This window comes from Tachypleus tridentatus, chromosome 10 (assembly GCF_004210375.1).
Source record: "Tachypleus tridentatus isolate NWPU-2018 chromosome 10, ASM421037v1, whole genome shotgun sequence".
Lineage (NCBI taxonomy): Eukaryota > Metazoa > Arthropoda > Merostomata > Xiphosura > Limulidae > Tachypleus > Tachypleus tridentatus.
This window is the reverse complement of record NC_134834.1, coordinates 35,303,459-35,329,114: the sequence shown is the minus strand read 5'-3', so window position 1 is coordinate 35,329,114 and position 25,656 is coordinate 35,303,459. Positions and strand designations below refer to the sequence as shown.

The following is a 25,656-nucleotide window of genomic DNA, read 5'->3' as shown; positions in this document are numbered from 1 at the left end:
TTTTGAAAATGGAAAGAATTGAACAGGGCCACCATATTTGCTTCAGTACATAAGCCATATCTCAGCAAAATTAAACAATATGAGGTTCTTTTACATTCTAGCTTGTCAATATTAGTAATTTTAGTTCATAGTCTGTATGAAATTATAGACTGACTAATCTAATATTAAACAGCACTACATTCAGCATATCAAATGACTTGTTAAAATCTATGTTTAAATTAAGAAATTAACTCGTATGTAATATTAATGTTTGAATTACAACGTACAAGTTGATTCCAAACTTACTGACAGAAATTTATAAAATGATAGTTTAATAAACTTTTGAATGCAAGTCAACAAGTGCAATGACATGGCCTTTGAACCCAGACCCATTACAAAAGGGCTGATATAAAAAGTAGGCTTAATCGATCACTGACAGACAAATATTGTATTTCTTGTTTTTCTTGTATGTTCTTTAATTATTATTAAAGTAATAATTAAAATATAAAAATTAGAAATCTTTCAGGTTGGATTTGGTAAAATAAGATAATAGTAAAAAAATATTTTTAAAAATACAAGGAGTTGAGAGTTGCACATTTGACAGGGTAGCATGAGCTACACTTTGCCAAGTGATATTCATCTTGTGGCTTGTGACAGGAATGTTATACATTGTTCAGAGAGCAGTAAAACAATAAAAGTTAAGTATAAACAGATGTTTATTGTTACAAGTTTAAAGCTATTTAGAATAAACAACTGTAATTTTACATCACAATATGAAGTCATTCTAGAAAGAAAAGAAGGTTAATTTAGATTAATATCAATTTTTGTGTGTGTGCATATGGAGTTAATGTTTAAAAAAATAATAAATTAAAAATTTGCTGAAAAAGAAATATATTTAGAAGATTTTATACATTAAGCAAATGAAATCTAAGATTTGTCAGTTAAAAAGTATTTTTAAGTTTAAAATTAATACCACTTTGTACTTGGAGCAGTCAGTATTTTCACACCATATATAAGTGGGGAAAGTTTCAGCAAAAATACGAAAATTCCAGTTGTTGGTCTACAGTTTACTGAAACTTTATGCCATGAGTAGAAAAAGTTGCTTGTAAAGAGAGGGTCTAAAATGTAATTTTTATGTTCTGTAGAGTGACTTCATTCATTGGCATTCACTTTGGTTGCATATGTTTTTTTCCAGGACTTTTCCATTTATGTTATGTTGATTTTAACGTGATGTAGATGATTATCTTACTCTGAAACTTTTATTTATTCAGTGTTTTGCACACAATCAGTTACCTCCCAGGTGATTACGTCTGTTAGGTCATCCATAACTCCAGTTTTCCTTTTGGTACAAACAAGGTGCTTCGTACATCTGAGGTTTTGTATCAACAAAGTACAAGGATCACTTCTGATATTTCACATGATTTTGCTTTTTATAAGAGTCTAGCCTTCCAAAACATCTTTCCCTTTTTGTGGACATTTGCCTTGCATCATATTGTTACTTTCTTGGGGTGCACTCACATGCAACACCTTTAGTCAGACCTTGCTTCTTATTAGCATCTGACTCTAGACCTGTTCTCATGCAGTATGACTTTTTACTCCATCACATTCATGTTTCTCCAATTTTTATTGGAATACAAGTTTACAATGGCAGGCTTTTCTTTTTTTCCTTATCCTTAGACTTTTTTTTTCACAGATGCTTTTTTGCAGTTGAAATGCTATATTGTGGAATCTAATTTTTGGATTCTTCTGATGTTGAAACAATTTTTTGCTGCTATGGATATATCTGCCAAGTGACATACATGGTTATATGCTACCCAGTAAAAAAGTAGTCCTTATCAAAATAAGTTACTTTAGTATAAACAACAGCAGGCTTAACTTGAAAAAGCACAAGTTTTATCACAGTTCTTGCACTTAGCTGCCTATACATGGTTATCTTATCAGTCTCAAACTAGCTGATAGTAAATTGAGCTACTGCTGGCTGTTTGTTTGCCTTTATTTTTATTTTAATGATTTAATGTTCAAGCAAGTTATGTGTAACTAAGTTTAGTATGATGCTAGAAATTTGGCAGTGATGTCCATGGTGCAAAATAATTTCTGCTGGATAAAACAATAAACCAAAACTGGCACAAGACAGAAAGTCAGTAAGATAATATAAATTTTTTGTTAACTTGGGAAAGAAGTGATGTTATCAAAACTGAGCTCTCGTCTCAAGATTCCACATCTGGTGTTCTAAGGCAGTGAGTACCCTTTTGAGGAGAATGCTTTCTCTAAGTGTGACATCATTTAGTTCAGTCTCCTAAGAAATTGGTCTGCTCCTCTTGTTTCTTTTATGAATCCAGTTCATTGACTTTTAATTTGCTTCTCGATTCTTCTTAACTTCTTTTGATTGTCATGTTTTAGGTTGTTACCTTCTTGTCTATAAACTCAACTTTTGGTGAACCAGTAGTTTTTATGACTTTTACCTGTTCTATTCTCTTTCATAGTGTTGTTATTCTGGCTTATAGTATTTGCATATAAGTTTACCTGATTTGAATTTATATTTTTAAAACCAAAATTAATTTTAAACAGGTACTTAGCTCTGAAACATTAAAACCCTTTCCTTTTTGAGTGTGCTCTTACGTTGTCAACAGCCACAGGTTTTTAGGTTTCAAATATGTTGCAAACAATGTATTAACATATACAGAGTTCTCCACTTTCCAACTTGTCATATGACTTATGTTGTGTGTATTAGGAGATGGTACATAAGCTTGGTTTTTCTGTCATAAGCTGTATTTCTTAGTTTGCCATTTTGATAACCTACTATAACCTCCTAGATGTGGAGAAATGAGTGGATATGTATTTCCTAAAATTATATGTAATTTTAAGATTTAGAAAAGAAAATTTTATGGTTACTTACTTTGACAATGAAGAACCTTAATAACAAAAGGTTATTAGTGAACTTTTTTTTTTGGTCTTATCACTATAAAAACATTTTTCTAAAGTTGTATTCTGACAGCTTTTGTTTGAATGAAATGTATGTAAAATGACAATCATGTGATATTGAAAATGATTTGATAACTGGTAATGATTTAAATTTGCTCATCTAAGCATTGTATCTCACAAGGCTGAGAATGGGGTTTCCAGTAAAAAGGACCACCCAGAACCTTCAGAATCTCCTCTTGGTTACCGCCCACTAGATGAAGTGCTGAATTACATTAATGGCACTGATAACAAAAATAATGCCAAACATTCAAATTCCAAAGCAGCAAAAAAACATCGGAAGAAAATAAAAAAGGTATGTATGTTATTATGTGTACATAATAGAGTGAAAATTAAATATTGTATCAAGTATGAAATGCTGTAATTTAATTTAAGCAGCATTACAACCATATATATGTATATATGTTTAAACAGTGCTGTGGTTTACTTTATGTGTGTGTGTTTTTTTTTTTTGTTTTTTTCTTTAAAGTAAGAGCCAATTTAACTTGGCAGACAAATTTCAGAAAATAGTAAACAAATCAAACATTAAAAAATACAAAAGAACAAAATGAATTCATAGAAATACTTCATTGGTTATTGTTAAAAATAATTATGTAGGCATGTAGTCATTTTTTTAATGAAGTATTCAGTTATGAACAATATTATGTTATAAACAGGTGTGTGTTATTGTTATCACATGACTTAACTTGGAGTATGTATATGTTCTATCTATGTGTATTCTCATCATTTGACTTGAACTCGTGCTAGAGACTCGCAGCATTTACCCAAACAACATGAAAAGATGTAAAAATTACTTGTTCAAGATAGCTTATAAATCCATGTACTGTGAAAAGATTTTGTGTACAAGTAGAACTAGAAGAATATCTGATAAAAATGGGTAACTACTGTCATGATAAGTGTAGGTATGGCATACTGTTTGGACTACATAGTCTTAGAAACCACAATGAAGGGAAAAAATTACTACCTTTTTATCAAGAGAAAACAAAATATCAACACTTGGTTTAACTCTACCTTGAACATTTGGACACATGGATGTTACCACAGGATGGTGATAGAATTTTGAGAAATCAGACAGACATTTTCTCAGTTAAAAAACGTTTCAGTTCTTCAAGGTGAATTCCTGTACATGGTGAGGGAACCTCCCAGTGAAAGTTCTCTACTTTTAGTTTACCTCCTCTGGGATCTGAAAATCCATTCACATGTTTGCTGTATGTGGCAATTTGTGAAGGGGAGGAGAAGATCTTGGCATTTGAGGAGTCCAACCCTGACACACCACTTTGGCCTTGACAGGCAGCCTTGGGGTAGCCCCCCAGGTTAATTGGCTGGTCCACTTGGGCTAGGGCCAACCAAGTACCAGCATTGTATATACTGATCTGGTGTTGTGGACATTGTGTCTGATGTTGGGGTGTTTGGGTATAGTTCTCATTAAACCCTGGCATTAATACAATGCTCTTGCTTTGCATTGTAATGTGTTCTCTGGTATGGCTTCATGGTGGATGACGAAAGTGAGCATTGAAATGTTTTTACTTCATTATGGATACCTCCATTTATGAAGATAAATAAATAATATTGAGAAAGACAATAATTGGTAAATTGCTATGAATGGATGACTGTTCAACAATCACCATCATAGTTTCTGTACCTAGATTTCTCACTTTGCATTCATTATCTGAGTTATCCTTAGGGCAGATGTCTCCCTTTTTTATTCAAAAGGAATTAGAGGAGCTTGCTGACTCATCCAAGTCAGTAAGAAAGTTATGCCCTGGAGACATTTTGGTGGAAACATCCTCACCACAACACACTAAACTCCTCCTGAATTTGAAGAACATTAGGGATATACCCATCAAGGTTATTCCTCATGCCACTGTGAATTCCTCAAGATGAGTTATTGTTAAAAGGGGCTTGAAGAAAATTCCTCAGTCAGTGATCCTTACTGGTTTTTCCAGCTAAAGCATTTCTGCAATGCATCAGATCTCCGCTCGCAAAGATGGAATTATGCTGCCTACTAATGTTCTAATTTTGACGTTTACATCAACACATCCACCTGCCACAGTCAAGGTAGGGTATTTGAATTGTAAAGTACAGTCATACATTCCCAACACTCAGATGATTCCAGTGTCAGTGGTTTGGTCTCGGAAGACATCATGTCATGATTCTTTAACATGTCCTTGTTGTGTTGGCACCTGCATGACGCTTACAAGTGTGAACTGAAACCACGCTATGTTAACTGTAGGAGTTCTCACCCCTCTTACTCTTGTTCTTACCCTAAGTGGATGGAGGAGAAAGAGGTGCAATGTATGAAGACTATTAAAAATATCTCTTACCCAGAGGTTTGGAAATTATTGTTCCCCATTCAATCTCTGATATATGTTGATACACCCTATTCCACTGCTATATACAGTGGGAGTGCAGACAGATCTCTCAGTGTCTCCAACAGAGTCATATGCAAAGCATCTGAAGAGTCTTTTGCTCTCTATGGTTAAAAGAGTTGATGAGGCTATATCTACTAACATATCTGTCCACATCACTCCTTCTGATGGCTCTGTGGGTCCACTTTCTTTGGCTCCAGGTTTGTGCATTTTTTTGGGTCCATCTTGTTTTCTGGCCCTGAGTTGCAAAACAGTTTTTCATTCACACCCTCAGCCACTGGAATCTTCCTCCATAGACAGAGGCCTACCAACTTGACCCAGGACAGGATCCATGGAGGTTCAATAAAGAAAACAAATGTTGTTGAAAACAGAAGGGCTCTCCCACCAATTCTCCTCCACATAAATAAAAAATGGATACTTTGATAAAGTGGAACTGTCAGGGTTTTCATTCAAATATAGATGGCATTAAGGATTTGATTGATTCTTATCCTGTATGTATCTCATTACAGGAAATGTTTCTGAAATCTGCCATTGCAGTCACCTTTCAGCAATTTTTGTTGTAAAGAAGTGACAGATTGTATGATGGACAAGTGCATGGAGAGGTGGCACTGCTGGTCAATCAGCATGGACCTGCCCTGTCTTTGCCACTCAATACACCCTTGGAGGCAGTAGCTATCCATGTTTTCTTGGGTCATACCATTACTGTTTGTTTTCTTTACCTGTCTTCTGGAGAGACTTACGAGCAATCAGACCTTGATGCTTTCATTGAACAGTTGCCATCTCCCTTTTTAATCCTTGGAGATTTTAATGGACTTAATCCCCATTGGGTTTGTGCTGATGTTGATAGGGAGGGATCATCCTGTAAAGTGTATGCTCTTGGATCACAACCATTCTTTCTTCAGCACCAATTCTTATAGTTATTTTCCTACACCTATAATTAGTCTTTTACTTCTATTGGTCTTTGTATTTGCTCCCTTTTCACTTTTCTCTTACTTTTTTTTGAGCATTGACAGTGATCCATGGAGTAGTGATCATTTTTCCTATAATTTCGAGAGAGGCTGGCCATGGTTGATGCCACCTGACTGATGTGCATTGAAGGAAGCTGGAACTGGCCAACTGGACCTCCTTTACTGCTCTCTCAGAACTTGATCCTGCTATTGTCTGTAGGCCATTGATAGAAGACTGTGTGGCAGCAGTGACTGACTGTATTGTCCAGGCAGTTGCTAAGTGTATTCCTGAAACCTCAACACATTAACCACAGTATCCTTATCCATTATGGAATTCTGCCTGGGATACCATTTGCACACATTCCACACTTTTAAACAACATCGATTTTCGGCTGGCCTATGTATGTGCTCAGCAGGTAAGATGTGGAAAACTAGAAGGAATCTTGGATTAAGCACACAACTACCATCTCTTCTACCACTAGATCCAAAGCTGTATAGGACAAGATTTGGAAGCTCAGGGAACACTATACTTCTGTTCCTCTTTTGATATTGCTCTCCAGTAACCAGGAGGTTGCTGATGCTAAGAGTGTCACTGATACTCTCAGCAAAAGCTTTCTTGTGCGTCCAGCACTTCTGCTTTATACACCACATTTCTGGCCATCAAGAAATGGGGAGAGTGGTCACTTCTTTCCTTTTGGGCTAATTGTCTCTGTGACTGTAATTGCCTCTTTACACTGGTGGAGTGAAGTTTGCTCTTGGTCCCACAGCACATTAGTTGGACCTGATGATATTCACAACAAGATGCTCCACCATCACTCTCCTGCCTCTCTTGCTATTCTTCTGGTTACCTTTAACCAGATCTGACAGGAGAATGTCTTTCCTGATGCTTGGCACAAGGCAATTGTCCTTTCTTTTTCAAAGTCCAGGAAAGATCCCAAGATTCCATCAAATTACCATCTGCATAAGATCTTAGAGAATGGTTAATGCTCATCTTCTTTGGTTCCTCAAATCTAAACACCCTCCTCTTACCCACCCAGTGTGGGTTTTGATGACAGCAGTCCACTCTGGACCCCCTAATTTGACCCTTCGGTGTGGATTCCTGTACATGGTGATGGGACCTCCCAGGGAAGGTTCTGTTCTTTCAGTTTACCTTCTATGGGATCTAAACATCCACCCACGTGTTTGCCATGTGTGGCGACCTGTGAAGGGAAGGAGAGGATCCTGGTGGTTGAGGGGTCCAACCCTAACACACCACTTTGGCCGTGAATGCCTGTAAACAGGCGGCCTTTGGGTGGCCCGCCTTGGGTCAATCGGCTGGTCCACGTGGGCTGGAGTCAACCAAATACCAGTGTTGGAAGTTCTCAAGGGATGTTGAGGACATTGTGTCTGATGCTGGTGTTTGGGTATAGTGCTCACGAAACCCTGGCATTGCTGCAATGTCCTTGCATGATACTGAAGTGCATCCCCTCATAGGGCTCCATGGTGGGTGGGGTCAGTGGGTACCAAAATCTTTTTTTTCCTATGGATCCTCCAACAAAAAAATATAAATAAAATAGTGAAAAAAACAGTCAATAGGTAAACGACCATGTCTTGAAGACTCTGAGCAGCAATCTTCAACATCAGTAACACCTGTATCCCATTTTCTTATATTACATTCTCTTTCAGAAAAACCTTTTGGGCAAATGTCCCCCTTTTTTATTCAAAAGGGACTAGAGGGACTTGCTGGCTCTCCAGAGTCAGTAAAGAAGCTTCAATCTGAAGACATATTGGTTGAAACATCCACATCCCAACACAGTGAACTCCTCTTGATTGAATTCAAAGGCAATTGGGGATGTTCCTATTGAGGTTACAACTTATGCTACCTTGAATTCATCACGAGGAGTTATTGTTGAGAGAGATTTGAAGAACGTCCCTGAGTCAGAGATTCTCGAAGGTCTCTCCACTCAAGGAGTTTCTGCAGTGAGGCGCATCTCCACTCACAAAGACGGAGTTACGCTGCCGACAGATATCCTCGTTTTGACATTTACATCACCACATGCACCTGCCACCATCAAGGCAGGTTATCTAATTTGCAGGGTACAGCCGTACATTCCAAACCCTCTTCGATGTTTCCAGTTTCAGAGGTTCGGCCACTCAAAGATGTCCTGTCATGGTTCCCTGACATGTGCTCGTTCTGGTGACAAGGAGCACGATGCCTATGAGTGTCACACGGACACACATTATGTCAACTGCAATGGTTCCCACCCTTCCTACTTTCGTTCTTGCCCTAAATGGTTGGAGAAAAAAGAGGTGCAGCGTTTGAAAACGACTCATAACATTAGTTAACCTGAGGCTCGGAAATTGCTGTTTGCCACTTCATCTCGGACATATGCTGCTGCACTTTGTTCCACAACTACAGTGGTAGTGCAGACAGACCTCTCTGTACCTCCAAGAGAATTGTTTTCAAAACAAATGAAAAGTGAAAAGCCTTTTGACCTCCATGGTTAAAAAGGTTGATGAATCGACTTCTACACCCATCTCTGTTCCTCCCATACATTCCAACAAATCTCAAGATCCACATCCTTTGGTTTCAAATACAGGCATTTCTTCTGATACATCTTTTTCTCCCACCCCACGATGCAAAACAATCATTCGTTCAAGTTTTCAGTCACTGGAATCCCTTTCAACAACAAAGACCTGCTCAATCGACCCAGGGCAGGATCCATGGAGGTCGATAGACCTTCTCCGAATAAGGACAGTAAGGAAAAAAGATGTAGTCGTAAACAGAAGGGTTCTTTACCCACTTTGCCTACCCGTCATTAAAAATGGCCACCTTGATACAATGGAACTGTCGAGGTTTACGTTCTAATCTGGATGATATCAAAACACTGATTGCTTCCTGCCATCCTGTATGTCTTTCCTTGCAATAAACATTTTTGAAACCTGCCGATACAATCATCTTTTGGCAGTTTTCTCTGTACAGAAATGACAGGCTGTGTGATGAACGAGTATATCGAGGGGTGGCAGTGGTAGTTGATCAGCATATGCTCACCCTGTCTTTGTCACTCAACACACCTTTGGAGGCCATAGCCATCCGTGTTTCCTTGGGTCATACCATCATTGTTTGTTCTCTCTACCTGTACCCTGGAGAGACATATGATCAATCAGACCTTGATGCTTTTGTTGAACAGTTGCCATCTCCCTTTCTAATCCTGGGGGACTTTAATGGACATAATCCCCCTGGGAAAATGCTGTTATTGATAGGAGAAGTCGCTCTGAAGAGCATATGCTTTTTGATCACAACCTTTCTCTTTTCAATACTGGTTCTTCCACTTACTTTCATGCACCTAGTCAGTCCTTTACAGCTATTGATCTCTCAGTTTGCTCCCTTTCATTATTTTCCCATTTTTCATGGAGGGTTGACAATAATCCACTAGGCAGTGATCATTTTCCTATACTTTTGAGAGAGCCTGGCCATGGTCGATGCCACCCTACACGTGTGCCCCGGTGGAAGCTGAATCAGGCAGGCTGGTCCACTTTCACTGCTCTCACAGAACTTGATCCTGCTATCGTGAATCAGCCATCAATAGACGACGGTGTGGCAGCAGTAACTGACTGTATTATACAAGCAGTTTCTTAATGTATTCCTAAAACCTAGACACGTTTTCCGCGATATCCTCGTCCGTGGTGGAATCCTGCTTGCCACTTGGCACGGAAGGCCCAAAAACGGGCCTGGGATACTTTACGTAGATATCCCACACTTTTGAACCTCATCGCTTTCCAATGGGCTCGTGCACATGCTAGGTGGGTAAGACGTCAAAACCAGAAGGAATCTTGGATTAAGTTCACAACTGGCATATCTTCTACCACCAGTTCCAAGGTTATATGGGATAGGATTTGAAAGGTCAGTGGGCACTACAATTCTGTCCCCCTCTCCATCTTACTCTCTGATGGCCAAGAGGTAGCTGATGTCCGGAGCATCGCCAATACTCTAGGTGAAAGCTTTTGCCGGGTATCTAACACTTCTGCTTGTTCCTCCACCTTCTTGGCCATTAAGACTCGGGCAGAGCGTTCACCTCTTTCCTTTCAAACTGACTGTCTGTTTGACTATAATTGTCTTTTTACACTGGTGGAACTGAAAATGGCCCTTCATCGGTCTGACAGTACATCTGTTGGACCTGATGATGTACACTATGACATGCTGCACTATCTCTCTCCTGCTTCTCTTGGTGTTCTTCTAATTGTTTTTAACTGGAGCTGGCAGGAGAATGTTTTTCCTGATGCCTGGCACCAGGCTATTATCTTACCTTTCTTTAAACCTGGGAAAGATCCCAAGATTTCTTCAAACTACCTTCCAATTGCTTTGACGAGCTGTCTCTGTAAGACCAAAGAGAGGATGGTTAGTGCTCATCTTGTTTGGTTCCTCGAACCAACCTCCTCTCGCCCACCCAGTGTGGGTTCCGACGACAGCACTCCACCACGGACCACCTAATTCAACTTGAAACATCAATCAGAGAAGGCTTATGACACAACATGGAGGTATGGCATTTTGCAAGACCTCCATATATATGGGTTACGTGGTCCTTTACCCATGTTTATTCAAAATTTTTAATGGACAGGAGATTCCAAGTTAGTGTGGGTTTGACACTTTCCTGTTCTTTTGTACAGGAACTTGGAGTCCCTCAAGGCTGTGTATTGAGTGTTACACTCTTCAGTATAAAGATAAATGCCATCACTGAACAACTCCCTATCACTGTTGCGAATGGGCTGTATGTCGACGACTTTCACATCTCATGTCAGTCGTCAAACATGAGATATATTGAGCGGCAACTACAAACCGCCCTCAATTGTGTACGGAAGTGGACTATGGCGAACAGCTTTAATTTCTCTCTCTCCAAAACTGTATGCATGCACTTTTGCCGTCGACGGGGTATTCACCCTGATCCTGAACTCCGTATCGGTGAAGTTTTGCTGTCAGTGGTCCCTGAGACCAAGGTCTTGGGGCTTATCTTTGACCGTAAGCTGACCTTTATACCACACTTAAAGCAGTTACGGGTCAAATGCACAAGAGCACTGAACATCCTCTGTTTCTTCTCTACTGCCAGTTGGGGAGCAGATCGATGTTCTATGTTAAAGATATATTGTGCTCTTATTCATTCAAAACTCGACTATGGATTAATGGTCTATAACTCTGCCAGACCCTCGGCCTTAAAGATGCTTAACCCCATTCATCATCAAGGACTTCGACTCTGCACTAGGGCTTTCCGCACCTCCCCAGTTCAGAGCTTATACGTGGAATCTCATGAACCTTCTCTGCACCTTCGTCGTTTGCAACTGTCTTTACTGTATTCTTCAAAACTTCTTTCTTTACCGAAGCAATTCACCTGGGGATGTGTTTTCCTTCCTCAGTGGGCCTTATTTTTTCAGAACAGGCAATCTGCCATTACTCCTTTTGGCCTTTGCATCCAGGTGCAATTGGATGAATTGGGTCTGTCCTTGGATAACATTTTAAAATCCACTGGTCAGCCCATCCCCCATGGCTTATTACAGTCTCCAAATGTGACCTTTCTTTAAGTCATCTGAAAAAGGCAGATACTCCCCGTCTTTTATTTACTGAACATCGTTCGAACAATCATTCCATTCCAATTTATACAGATGGTTCCAAATCAGGTAATTCTGTGGGCTCTGCTATGATTTTGTTGCAGTTCGGTGGTTGCACGCAGAATCCCCTCTACAGCTTCTGTGTTCACTGGTGAACTGTACGCCATATCTCTTGCCCTGGATCATATTGAAGCTGAGCAGTACTCTGACTGCACTATTTATACTGATTCACTTAGATCTCTACTGGCCTTGGAATCACTTCACATTGGCTCTCACCCTGTTCTTGCTGATATTCAAAACCGACTGGCCCATTTCTCATTAACATCTACTTCTATCCAGTTTTTCTGGATACCAGGTCACATTGGTATTTGTGGGAACGAGCTTGTAGACACGGCAGCTAAATCTATATGCTCTGGCACTATCATCACTGTGCCTATTCCGTACATGGACTATGGTCCTGTATTCAAGGCTCGGCTCTGTGCCAGTTGGCAGTTGACTTGGAGTGAGCAACATGAAAACAAGCTTTTTCAAATAAAACCCTTTATTGGACTTTGGCCATCTTATTTCCATAAGGACTGGAAAGAGGAAGTTGTTCGAACTAGACTACTCATTGGTCACAGGTTTTTATCTCATTGTTTTCTTTTATCTGGGACTGATGCACAATAAGCCACATTCTACTGTCTTGCCATCATTACAACTCTCAATAATGGCACCATTTTAAACATGTTTTGTCCCAAGGTTTATCCATGACATTAGAAATTGTTATTGGTGATGATGACACTGTCCACCTTACAAATGCTTTTAGTTTTTTAAAGGCCATTAATCTTTTTTAACCTATTTAAGTTTCTAATTTATAAATTAAACTTTCTTTTAATATGATTTTTATTTTAAGAATTAAAGTACAACTAGTTCGATTTGAAATAAGAAAATGGCTGTAACTTCAAATAACTCAAAACCATGACTGGAAAGGCCAACTTCAGATGACTGACATTGATGTTTGAACTTACCCATTAGTCATCCTGGCAAGCTGTGATAATTAAAGTTATGCTGCAGAAAGTCCTTTACAACTTGTATTACTGTAGTTTCTCTCTTACTGCTGTAAACTAGATATAAAAATTGGATTTAATGCTATTTATGTTTTTAATTCAAAAATTAAACTTTGTTCTGTTTTATGTTGATTTCTTTTTACAAATTTTAATAATTTTACTTTAATTTTAACTTTATAGCAACTGTTTGGCACAGATAACCTAGTTGTTTTGCACCATAAAATTCCAAACCAACCACTGCCATGCTTGTTTCATACATGGACTTTTGGCCCTGTATTCAAGGCTTGATTCTGTGCCAATTGCCAATTGACTTGGAGTGAGCAACATGATAACACGCTTTTCCAGATAAAACCTTTTATTGGACTTTGACCATCTTGTTTATATAAAGAGGAAGTTTCCTAACTGGGCTACACATTGGTCACTGTTTTTTTATTCATTTTTTTTCCTTTTATCTGAGATTAATGCACCAGTGTGTAGTCTGTGTGACACTCAAGTCACAAATGTCCACATTGTACTACCGTGCTCTCATTATGGCCACGAATAACAGCACCATATTAGACATGTTTCGACATTTGGTTACTGTTTTTGTTTTTATGTAATTTCCCTTTACAATTATTAATTTTTGGTTATTTGATGCAGATAGCTTAGTTGCTTTGCACTATAATGCACCAAACATCAACAACACAACATTTCCGAAACACTATCGCAATAGAACATATCATGGAGCATGTTTTGGTTTTGATCACGTTAAAATGATGGGAAAATTAAAATGTGAGTTTTGAGAAAAGTGGTCAAATGCTGGTGAAATGGGGTGTGGCAGAGAGAGAAAGAAAAAGTATGATCACAGATTTTATGATATTCACTAAACCCCAGTTTGAAATATTAATAAACTTGCAATTAAGGATGCTGAGGACCATTGCGTTGAGTCAAATGAGTTGTTGCAGGAAACTGAAGAGAAAATTTAGAGGAAGAGAAGGAGCAAAATCAAAATGCGAAGGAATGACAAGAATCTATGAAGGATGGATGAAAAATCAACTGTATAATCATGACTTCAGTAACTGGTTATTGGCCCTCAAAATTAGGGAGGACTCCTGATTTATTGATTGAATTTTACAATATCAGTTTTGTAAATATTAACTGTTGTTGATGATAATTTATATATATATATATATACACACACACACACACACACACACACACACACACAAAATGCAAAAGATCAGCCACCTTTCATTTCAACTTTACTTTTGTTAATGAATGGTCATGATTGTTAAATCAGCACAGTTTACTTCAGTAAACAATCAGATTGTAATTAGAAACTACCTGTTCCTAAAATTGCCAGCACCAAACATACAGGGAAAGACATTATTAAAATTTGAAACATTTTAATGAAATACATTTTGTTATAATTACAATAGATGTGTGGTTGTATTTCAAGTTTCTAGAGTTATATTTACTACTGTAATTTTTTTTTTCTGAGGCATTAATGGATTAAACTTGTAATTAAAGTTAATGTTCTTGAATAAATGGCCAATTCAATAAAGGATTTAAAAAAGATCCCCAGATATTTTTACCTGAACTTTTTTTTCAAGTCTTTTGAATTATTTTCTGTACCTGTTTGCATTCATTCAATTATTTCAATGTTTGTTTCTCTAAAGTGGTAATAATGCATGTTGTGGAAGCTATATAAACTTGTTTCAAGTGTTTCTTGGTAAGTGATCAATTAAAAATAACTCTTAATTAGTATTGTACCCAAATGAAACATGCTTTAGATGAGGAAATATAAGAATTTAAAACAGGGACTTGAAAAATACCATCAAAATATTTGAAATTCCTTATAATTATTATCTTGGTGAATTTAAAGATTCAAGGGAAAAATACTTTTGAAATTGCAGAAAAAATTTTAAGTATTTTTATACTAATTCTTTGCAACAGTTTTTTTAAATGTTTAATAATTCATCTGGCGTGGTGGTTAGGATGCTCAACTCCCAAACTGCAAGTGATGTGATAAAAACCCAGTGCTGATTTTTTTTACTGAAATGTGAAATTTGGTCTCACTATTCATTGGTAAACATGTAGCCCAAGAGTTCATAGTGGGTGCTGATAGCCAGTTGTTTTTCATATGATTGACAGTTCAAAGTTAGGAACAACAGTGGATAGTGTTATTTGCTTTAATTAACATTTATCATGAACAAATAAATGATAATTTAACCTGGAACAAAGCTGTTTCAATTATTTAAAGATTGAAGAGTGAAAATTCTTATTTTTTTTACTTGCTTGTGTGGTATTAAAATACTTTTTTGTAGATCATAACTTTGTCATATGTGAAATATTTGAAATCATTAAAAAGAATTAAAATTTTAAACACTAAATGAAGTGTGAGACATTAGGTACAGTTTGTTCTTGTTGGGAAATGTAGATTTTTTGTATTTAAGTGTATATTTCTGTTATATGGCATTTTATTTTTAACTTTAGGCAGAAGAAAGGGCCCAAAGAAAAGATCATGATAAAAAAGAACAACTTTCTTCCCAGAATGTGGAAAATGAAAAGTATGAGCAAATTTCAACAGGTCCTTGTCCTGGACTAAAAGAAGAGCTGATATATGAAGTAACATTTATATACCTATTTCATAAATATTTGTTTTTATATGTCAGTTTAACAGTTTAAAGTACTAAATTAATATTTTTTGAAAGTATATAGAAGGTAATATTACAAAACATTATGAAACATTTTAGCACCAAACAGTCATTGTTCTTGCATTTATAACTTCATACATATAATAATCAGAAACACAGAGAAGTATGATGAGAGAATTTTTGAAGTTTTGTTTTATTATTATTAATATTATACATAATAATACTTAAGCTATTTAACTTGAATTTAAGTTTTATTTTCATGAGTTTACTTGTTTGAAGGAATACTCCTTTTTACAAATAGTCCCCAACTAAATCAGATATATGTATTATCAAACATCATTTACATGAGCAAAGTACACTGCTGTACACAATTATTCATTAACCTTACTTTGACATAGATCAGGTTTAATGATGAGAAATGGTATATCATAAAATGGTTCTAACTCAGAAGGTAGATCAAAACATAAATAATTAATTTCTTCCAATAAGTATCAAAACATCAAAGAAAAATAGCACACTGTGGTTGAGAAGCAGAAGTGTAAATAAAATATATAAAAATGTTTGTCTTTTCAATCAAAGGATACTTTTAACTATAATTTCAGTATGATTACACAACTTTTTCTTTGCAAGAAAACGTCATTTTTTAATATCAAAGTTCAAAATGTATAATGTAGCATTTAAAGTTGTATTTATTTCATTATAAGAATGTGTATATGGTATTGGGTAATTGTGTTACACAATATAAAAAATTAGCTTATTGTTATGTTTACTACTTTTAGTTTACTATATTTTAAATTAATATAAGGATTACTGTAGATTAAAAAAATGTTTTTTTCCAAAATTGATTGTGCTTCATTTGAATATTTTGTTTAATTTCATTACAGAAGCATATTGAAGTGTCACGTAGTGACCAATTTGTTCATCAAAAATTTGAAGCTCAAGAAAAAATTCAGCAATCAAGAAAAGAGATGTATGTGAAAGTTAAGCCAACACCTAATGGAAATGGTTCTCAAGAAATGGACAGGAAGGAAGCAGTTCAACTTTCTAAAACAGAAGAAAAACAGCAAAAACAAGATTTAGAGGCTAGTCAGCCAGTGTATCAGCAGGTTATTTTAAATGGCTATGTAACAGCCCTTACACAAGACAAAGGTAATTCTTTAGCTCTTTGCTGCTGAAAACTTTTAAAATATATGTGAAATATCCCTTGTAGTCATGAAAAAATATTTTTTAATTACTGTTATTTTATTGGCTTGGATTCAAACCTGAGATCTCTCACAAACCAAGAAAGTGCTTTACTGTACTTGCATGAAAGGTATTTATGTTAACAGCTCACTGGCATACCATAAAAAAAAGGATCCTACATTGGGTGTCAGTTTCTTGTGAAAATTTCAAATTGTTATTACTTCTTAAGCTTTGGGCCCTTTCTTTTGCCTAAAGTTGAAAATAAAATGCCATATAACAGAAAAATAGACACTTAAATACAAAAAATCTACATTTCCCAACAAGAACAAACTGTACTTAATGTCTCACACTTCATTTAGTGTTTAAAATTTTAATTCTTTTTTATGATTTGACTCTTAAGAACTCTTGAGCACTACAGTTTTTACTTTCAGTCCATCTCATTGGAAATTTTCATGTACATATGACTTATATTCACGTGAAACCAATAAATGTTTGAAATTGCATTACTGGTCTGAAGACTGAGATAATAGTTAATGAAATATTGCAGAAGTCTTTTTTAATCTCTTAATGCAAGAAATAGCTGAAACCATAGTTTAAAAAAAAACAATCCTCAGCACGGAAAAGAATAAAATGGAATCCAATTTAAAAAAAATTTCTCCTCAACAAAATATTTAATTTAATAAACATTACATATTCTCTTCACCAGATTGTTCATTTTTATCACTATAGATGAGCATGATAATTACAGTGACTTACAGGCTTATAATTAAGACAGTCTGCTTAGAATCTTTGCATTTGTTTGCTGTGTATCAGCATGTAGTTCATTTAGGTTGTTTAGATGACCATTATCAAAACTTGTATGTGAAATGTGATTCAAATTTTTGAGATAGATTTTTGATCCAGTTTACATGGAGATCATCTTTAGCATCAGAAAAATCATAGTTCTTATTATTTTCAAGAAAACTATTCAACTTTGCAAAATGTGTCAAATCATTCTTTTGTAATTGTTTGGCAAGGAGGTTTAGCTTTAATTGAAATTCACGAGTGGACTGTGATTGCTCGCTTATTATTTTACCTCTTCCCTGAATATTCGTATTCAAATCATTCAAGGTAACCATTATGTCGCACAGAAAGTACAAATCACACTGCCATGACAAAGTTTCAATTTCAGGGAAATTTTCAATCTTACATTTTTCAACAAGATGCTCTTTTGTTTGAGGAAATGAGGAAGTAAATCGTTCCAAGACTTTTCCTCTACTTAACCATCATGCATTTGATTATCTTACTGATTTTGCAAAAATACAGTCACTGCTTTTCTTCAAAGAGTCAACAAACTGTCGATGGATGAGAGAGCTTCCACTTCCAATATAATTCACAGTTTTTACAACCAATGTTCATCAAATTTTTCAATTCATCACTTTTAGACAATTTTCCTGATGCAAAATACAATGGAAAAATGGCAGCATGGACTTCACATTATTTTCAATTAATTTCAAAAAAATTTTTCAAAGATGTTTTTCCACATATTCAATCTTGTAATCCACAAAGGCCAAGCACTTCTTTCCTTACTTGAAGATCTGAAGTTACATATCAAACCCAAAATATCAACTGTTCAGTGTCACTGACATCTGTTGACTCATCTAGTGCTAAAAAAAAAAACAGTATTTTAGTTGTTCAAGCAATTGATTTTCTGTCTCTCACTAACTCTAGCATTCAGTGGACATTTGTTTTTTGACTTAATTGCAAATTATTTACCTTTTGAAGAATATCTTTTATTTTTGAATCATAATTCTCCAACAGTTTCAATGACCACAATCAGTATTTCCTTTAATAGTTCAGCATCAGAATATGATTTCATTTTTTGAGCTAGAATCCAAGCTACTTTATGGGTAGCTAATATAACTAGTTCTATCAATGACAAAAATCTTTTTAGGCCTCTTTTGTTTGTGAAGTTGTATAAATTTCAAATTCCAACTTTCATTAAATTAAAGTTTCACGTTTTTTTAGTCATGAGCCATTCTGTTTTCAACAGCAATGCCAGAATCGATTAAATTGTCTTTATTTTCTAAGTGTTCACCATCATCTGGATTCTTATGTTTTTAATTATCCACTTATCTATATTATGAGATTAAAAACAAAATGTATTTAAACACTTGAAAGTTGCACAATAAAAATGTTTGCAAGTACATGCAAAACAATGCATATTCGATAACGAACATCTAAACCAGACTGACATTACAAAATGGGTGGAGTCTGTGGGAGTGATGAAGCATGCAACGTCAGCAATGACTTGAGGCAGTGCAGTTGCTGATTTTCAAATTTGAGGTAAAAAAAATTAATGATAGAAAAAGTTGATTTCTAAACTCAAGCTGGCCACAATAGAGTTGCTTACCCCCTCTAGATAATTAGAAAGTGCTTTGTAAGGAGAAACTTTATATTTTATCTGTTATTTTCACTATTGAATCAAGATTTCTGTATGTGTTCATTAAATTTGACCTGTCACATAACCATCATAAAAAGGTAGGATTTTTTTTTTCTTTTCTTTCTAGAATGGCTGCAGATTATAACTCAAAACATAAATGTTTAGTTTAAATAACTTAAGTGTGATAAATATCTGTATTTTATTGTTTAGGTCTTTCAGCCATTGCTGGCTAACATCACAGAAGTTACAATTGTTGTGGTGCATGTGCACTCATGCTACCATATCTAAGAATGTTTAAAACTGATCCTTACAAAGTGACCTGTCTTGGTTGTTTTAAGTGGACTAGTATTTTGTAAAATACAGTCACGTTTCTGTTATAATACATTATTACTATTTACAAACAAGTTTTTAAACTTACTTTTCTTAAAACAGAGAACAGTATATAGAGAATGATGTGAAATGAAATAATATTTATTTAGACTTTATATAAACATTTCAATAACCAAAAAATTGTGAATTACTATACTACTTGGGGACATTCTGAGATTTTGGTTGATTTTTCACATGTCATATACAGAACTAAGTAAAAAGTCTAAAAATGAAAAAGGTGAGTGGGGCCACTGGGTTTGATTGCAAAACATTCAGTCCCATGCCTCAAGTAACCATATAATTTCATCCACATGTTGCATGTATAAGTGGAAATTTATAATATACCATTTGCAGACATATCTGGACTTCTTTGCCCTTGATAGCTCAAACTCTCAGAAATTGCTATTGTTTGTGGTTGACAGACTTTGGAAAGAATGTTTAGAGGAGGAGGAAACATCATTGACCTCAGTACATCATACATAAGCACTGGAAATTGTGCTACAAAGTAGTAGTCCATAACTGTGACTGTAAGACCTAGGCACTCATTCTTTTATCATTATTATAAATTCTGGTTTGTGAACATATCATCTTTGTTTATTAAAAAACTAAATGTGAAACAATTACTAAAAAAGGTTTTTCTTTTCTTGAGCTGGAATACTTTCCACAGATTCTTTATAGAAAATTAATATCTGTATAACTCTGGAAATGTACATTTTCTGTTCTTGATGGCTATGTCTTTCTATTTTTCTAAGATTTTCAGAAATGAATTATATTTCAATATTTTGCTGAATGTGAATAACATAGTATTTTTCTTACTCAGAAAATAATGCACCAGTAAAGAAGATAGAGGTCTCTCTGCCAGTGACCAGCAACACCATAAGCTCTCCAGTGCTTGATTCAAAAGTTTTAAACCAAGCAGGTGTATGGGCTACTTACTGTAAAAACAACAGAATGAGTAAAGAAGAAGATAGTTCCATGAAAAAAGCAGAGGGATCAAACAAGAATGGCGACATACAACAGGTGTAGTTACATTTTTCCTATAAAGACTTGAAGTGTCAATTCATTCCATTTTATTAAATTTAGTGTTAATAGTAGAACTGATTAGTTGTTAGAAATGTTAAGGACTTTGAATGACTATTCTTACATGTGCTTTCATTGCCCATGCATTTTAAGTAAGTAATTGTATGAAGCTTGAATAATTTGATTGATACGAGCCACATCTGGAGTTTGTGGTATCCATTTGGTTCACATTGACAAAGTTATTTATCTCTTTCTTTTAACAGTTGAGTAAACTTTCTGTTAGAGGAAAGAAAAATAAGAAGAAGAAAAATTGTACAGATGACATAACATGTCCAGGTATGTACTTATGTGGAATGCAATAATTATCAAATTAGCCCTAAAATCTTCAACCCTATTTGGCATAATAGAATTATTTACTTTATTGGACTTGTTTTAACCAGTTGCTTATGATAAGCAAGCAGTACACAACTTACTCATCTCATAAGTGGGTTTAACTGTTTAGGATGTTGCTGTGGTAGGTGAATTAAAGAATGATTAAGGAATAGGCTGTTTCAAAATTCCACTGAAGTCAAGCCAGATAAAATATTTAGTTGTGTTCTAACAAGTGCTGATTCTGTCTAAATAATGTATATACCACAGATTGAATCTGATCTGGATCAGTTTGACAGTATTCTAAACCTTACATTTCATTATTATTGGATGCACTGATTATTCTCTGAACACTTATAAACAATACTTTTCTATACTATTTCTTATAGATTTCTTGTGTATTACATCTGTGTTCTTAGCTATTTAGCACTTCGTTTACATGCTTGATTTTTGTAATGCCTTTGTAAATGAGGCATATCTTTTTAGATAAAAATTAAAAGTATATAGGCAAGAGAATAATTTGTCAAAAAGTTAGTGATATTGATTGGTTATAGTAGTATCATTTTGACCTGATGTGAAGATAGATGAACTACACCTATTTCATAGTATGAAATGTATGATTGTAAAATGTGTTTGTTACTGTTATTAATGTCTTCTGTAGAGATTGTCTCTATGTCATAATAAAAGAACTTGATATTACTTTGAAAGTTGATTTTACATATAAAATCATAAGCATATATTGAACTGGTGTATAATTTAGTTGTTTTATCATAAAATCAGTTCAAGAAATTAGATAATAGCTCAGAAAGCTTGACAACATTTTGTTGTTTGAGAAAGATAGATGTGTAGAAAGTTTTACTGTTTGTTTGTTGTTGTTTTTTATCATTGATTAATAATGTTGACTGACCTTACATGTAGGCAAAGGAACATGATTTGATGTAGGTTAATAAAAACAATTAGTGTTTGTGTGCCATTACAGTATATCACATAAAGAAACTACTTGTAGAACAGTCACTTTCAACTATTATACTTCAGGTATTTTACTTGTATACTAATTGTGTGTGTGCTGTATATAATGTAAATTTCACAAGTGGCTATGTATGTGCACATAAATTCTGTCTAAAGGAAGGTATTTTTGCATTGCTGTATGTTTCAGATTATGTATTTTCCTACAGATATGTGGTAGGACTTACGTAGATGTTTTTTTAACATTGTCAACCTTTTTATCTATGCTGTACATTTGCCACTATTTTTATAGATTTCTTGTGTATTACATTTGTGTTTTTTGTTTTATCTTGTTGAAAAGTGTCTTAGCTATTTAGCACTTCATTTACATGCTTGATTTTTGTAGTGACTGTAAGTTGAGATACTGATGATGTTTTACACAAGTTAGAGTTTTGATGCTGAAATCACATGACTTTTTTTTTTTTTAAGATACGGGCTTCTTGTTAGTTTTTTTTTTCTTTAACATAGAAGATAGTAAAAAGAAAAGTATGAATGTAACATAATGAATGGAAACACAATGTAGTATAAAGATCGAGAAACAAAGGTTGGATTCAAACAGAAACGTAGTGTAGTTTTTATTTTCACACAGTTACGTAATTCTTAAGAATGAATTTGAAAGAAAAACATTAAGTATTTGCAGACACAATTTTTCTATTTGTTATTAGGCTTGGATAGGCTAATGGGCTTTATTTAATAGCTTAGTTTATTAACATAGAAGTACTTTTATACTGTTGGAAGGATGGTTTCTAATCCTTATTGTTGAATAAGTTCTTTTTTTTTTTAACTGAATATCATTCACACTGCATTTTATGTTGCTTTTAAATAATGATTAAAATGTACTGTGGGAAAATTTCTTTAACATATCTTTTTATGTATTTAGATGAAGTTTTCCTACCTAACTATAATGGACTAGAAAATGGAGAATTAGATGAACTAGAAAGGGAACTTGAAGATTTTAAAAGGTATACAATACATTTGTAATCTGTATTATCTGTAGATTTAAGTAACCAAGCAGTAAGTTGAGTTGGTCATTTATTAGTTCTTGCTTTTGTTGGTAGTCAGAAAGATTTTGTAGGTTTTTCAAAATCGAGTAATTATGTATTCAAGTTATTTTATAGATTAATAATTGTTGTCTATAAAAGGAAAATGATCCTTTAATACAAATTCATTTCCAGTTTGGTGAGAACAATTTAGGCATGAATCTGTAAACTTTCAGAAAAATATGTGTGTGTGTTTAAGAGATCTGTCAAAATTAAATAAATTAATTATGTAGTGTAATATGTTCTCTTTCAAGTTTTATTATTATTATTAGATGAAATGATTTAAACATAGTTTGGTGTTTAAAAGAATTTTTACACAAAGGAACCCACTCAATAAAGATAAGTGTTTAGATAGGGTTTAATGGTTTATGAAATAATTTTTATTTTAGCTTTAGTTGCAAATGTATATTTTGACATATATTGTTATTATTACATAGTGTTTGATGTGTTATATCCACCCCCTTTTAATAACTATGAAATACAAGTTTGTTGACTATAACTTACATTTTGTATGAAGTCATGATAATATTTAAAATTATTATGTAATCATTTAGTCGAGAGAATTTATTTTAAGTTTTGTTGTTGGTTGATTTTTTATTTCATTCTGGTAGATTTTTGGTAGCCATGTTTGTTTGTTTTTCATGTATAATTACAATTATTTTGGGAGGAATCATAAATTTTGAGTTTACTTCAGTATGTGGTAGGTTTTTGAAATATATTTAATATAGTAGCTTTTTCACTTACAGGTTTTGTATGAATTCTGTACCACCTGCACACAGAGAGAAGGTACATGTGAATCTAAAAGATATTGTTGTCAAGACAAGAAGACCAAATTATGGAATCAGCACTTTAGCTGGTGGTCCTTAGCAGATTGTGTTCCTGTCCTTCAAGCTGCTTGAGCTGGAAAGATTAAAGCAGCAGAAAACTTAAGTTAACCCCCATCTATAAGCAACGTTGATGCGGAATAAAGGAAGTTTTCATTCTTCTTGCTGATGTCCAGTGAACTTTGACCTTAACTTTTTTTTTTCTCTGAGGGCAACAGCTTTGATGTTTTATTGGGACATTAATTAACCTCTGTTAAATAACTTGTTGAGAGTAAAATATGAATTGCAGAGAAATATAATGATGCATATACAAAAATCCAGTTTGTTATACAGTCTTTTACCACCTTCTTTTGTTAGATTATAAAATATTGGTGCGCCTATTAAATAAATTAAAAAAGTTCAAAATTTCTGTATTTTTGTGATTTTGTTTTTTACTGGTGACATGCAACTGACATTGATTTAAACTTTTGCTAGGATTGGAATCTCTTGGGTTTAATTATGAAACTTATAACTTGCATTTACATGTATATAGTATTTTGTTATCCAACAAGTTATGCAATGACATCAGCTTTCATCGTTTGAAAGATCACGTTGTACAAGTTTGAGACACTTCAAAATAAGATTCAGAGGCTCAGAGCTAATTATTTTAATTCTGATACTTTATATGACAATTTTTTATCAGTTTAACAAAAGTGTCATCCTGATAAAAGTCCTGTAGAGTGTTTGCCTAAAGCTGCTCCAGAAGAGTGAAGAAAAATCCATAATTATATGTAATGAGTTTGTATGTTGTCTATTGTTATGCTCATCTAAGTCCTGTTGTTAAATATGTTGGAAATAAAGTGAAGATGGTGTTTCATTGGTTTACTTTATTGAGGTTAAAATAAGGTGAAAGAGAAAAAAGTATATTAAATAAATACCTCTAAAGAAAAAAATTTAAAAAGGAACTTGCTTGATTATGTAAAATCGTCAGTGAATTGAAACTCCCCTAGTAAAACATCTGTGTTTGACATTAGCTCTTCTCAGATAACAGTATTTTGTGCTCATAATTTTGGAAGTAAATCAGAAACTTTTAAGAGAAAATCTAGAAAAGATTTCATATGATTTTTTAAACCAGCAGTTTTTGACATAACCAGATAAAATAGCAGTAGTTTGCTATGTGGCTAGAGTCACCACTGAATTTCAGGGCTGGGTAAGGCTTAATCTTCCAAACATTTTTCTGCAGTTAGAAAGATTGCAGCTTTGGGTTATATAGTAATGTCAATCTGAGATTTTTACAAAGTGTGTAACAATTGGTACAAGTTTTTGAAGAAGAGCAGTATGTTCTCAATGAATTTCCATTAAAACAACTGATAGCCAGAAACCAACTGTTAAGAGAAAATTGCTCGTGTGTACATTACTAAAGTTACTATGTATTCATAAGTATCTCTCTCTTTCAGAATTATTGTATATTGTTCCATTCATGAACTAAGCTTTAATTTATCAAATTTCCATGAAATACAATGAAATCCTGAAAGTAGCAGGGTGAGAGTAGCTTTAGTAAACATTATGGTTAATTCATAGACTGCTTTTTTATATTTAAAGATTAAAATAAGTTACTAATTATGCAGTTGAAATAGTCTAATTGTGTTATCTAGAATTAAATCATAAATAAAAATAAAAAATCTTAAGGAATCTTTCTGTATCAAAATATAATATAAACACACGTATAGTCAAAGTAAACAAGAAAATAAACTATTATTTATAGACACCTCAGAGTCTGATAGAATGGCCTGTCAGTTGCATATTGATAATTTCAGTTTACCATTCAGCTTGATTTATCATCCACATTTTAATGTAGACAGGCCTTGCAAAGTTGGAGAGTTAAGATGTGGAAATTGTGGTTGTCTGTT

At 34.4% G+C, this 25,656-nt stretch overlaps 1 protein-coding gene across 2 annotated transcripts in view; it reads left to right on the top strand.

The window, feature by feature from the left end:
* Positions 1–24,623, top strand: part of LOC143229049 (protein FAM193A-like) — a 101,132-nt gene extending 76,509 nt beyond the window's left edge. For both annotated transcript variants that reach the window (XM_076460757.1, XM_076460756.1), the window contains exons 16-22: positions 3,083–3,253; positions 15,376–15,507; positions 16,421–16,685; positions 20,330–20,529; positions 20,793–20,865; positions 22,784–22,865; positions 23,690–24,623. In XM_076460757.1, the coding sequence (XP_076316872.1) occupies positions 3,083–3,253; positions 15,376–15,507; positions 16,421–16,685; positions 20,330–20,529; positions 20,793–20,865; positions 22,784–22,865; positions 23,690–23,810 (1,044 nt within the window). In that variant the 3' untranslated portion in view covers positions 23,811–24,623. The remainder of the gene's footprint in view (positions 1–3,082; positions 3,254–15,375; positions 15,508–16,420; positions 16,686–20,329; positions 20,530–20,792; positions 20,866–22,783; positions 22,866–23,689) is intronic.
* The last annotated feature ends 1,033 nt before the right edge of the window (positions 24,624–25,656 follow it).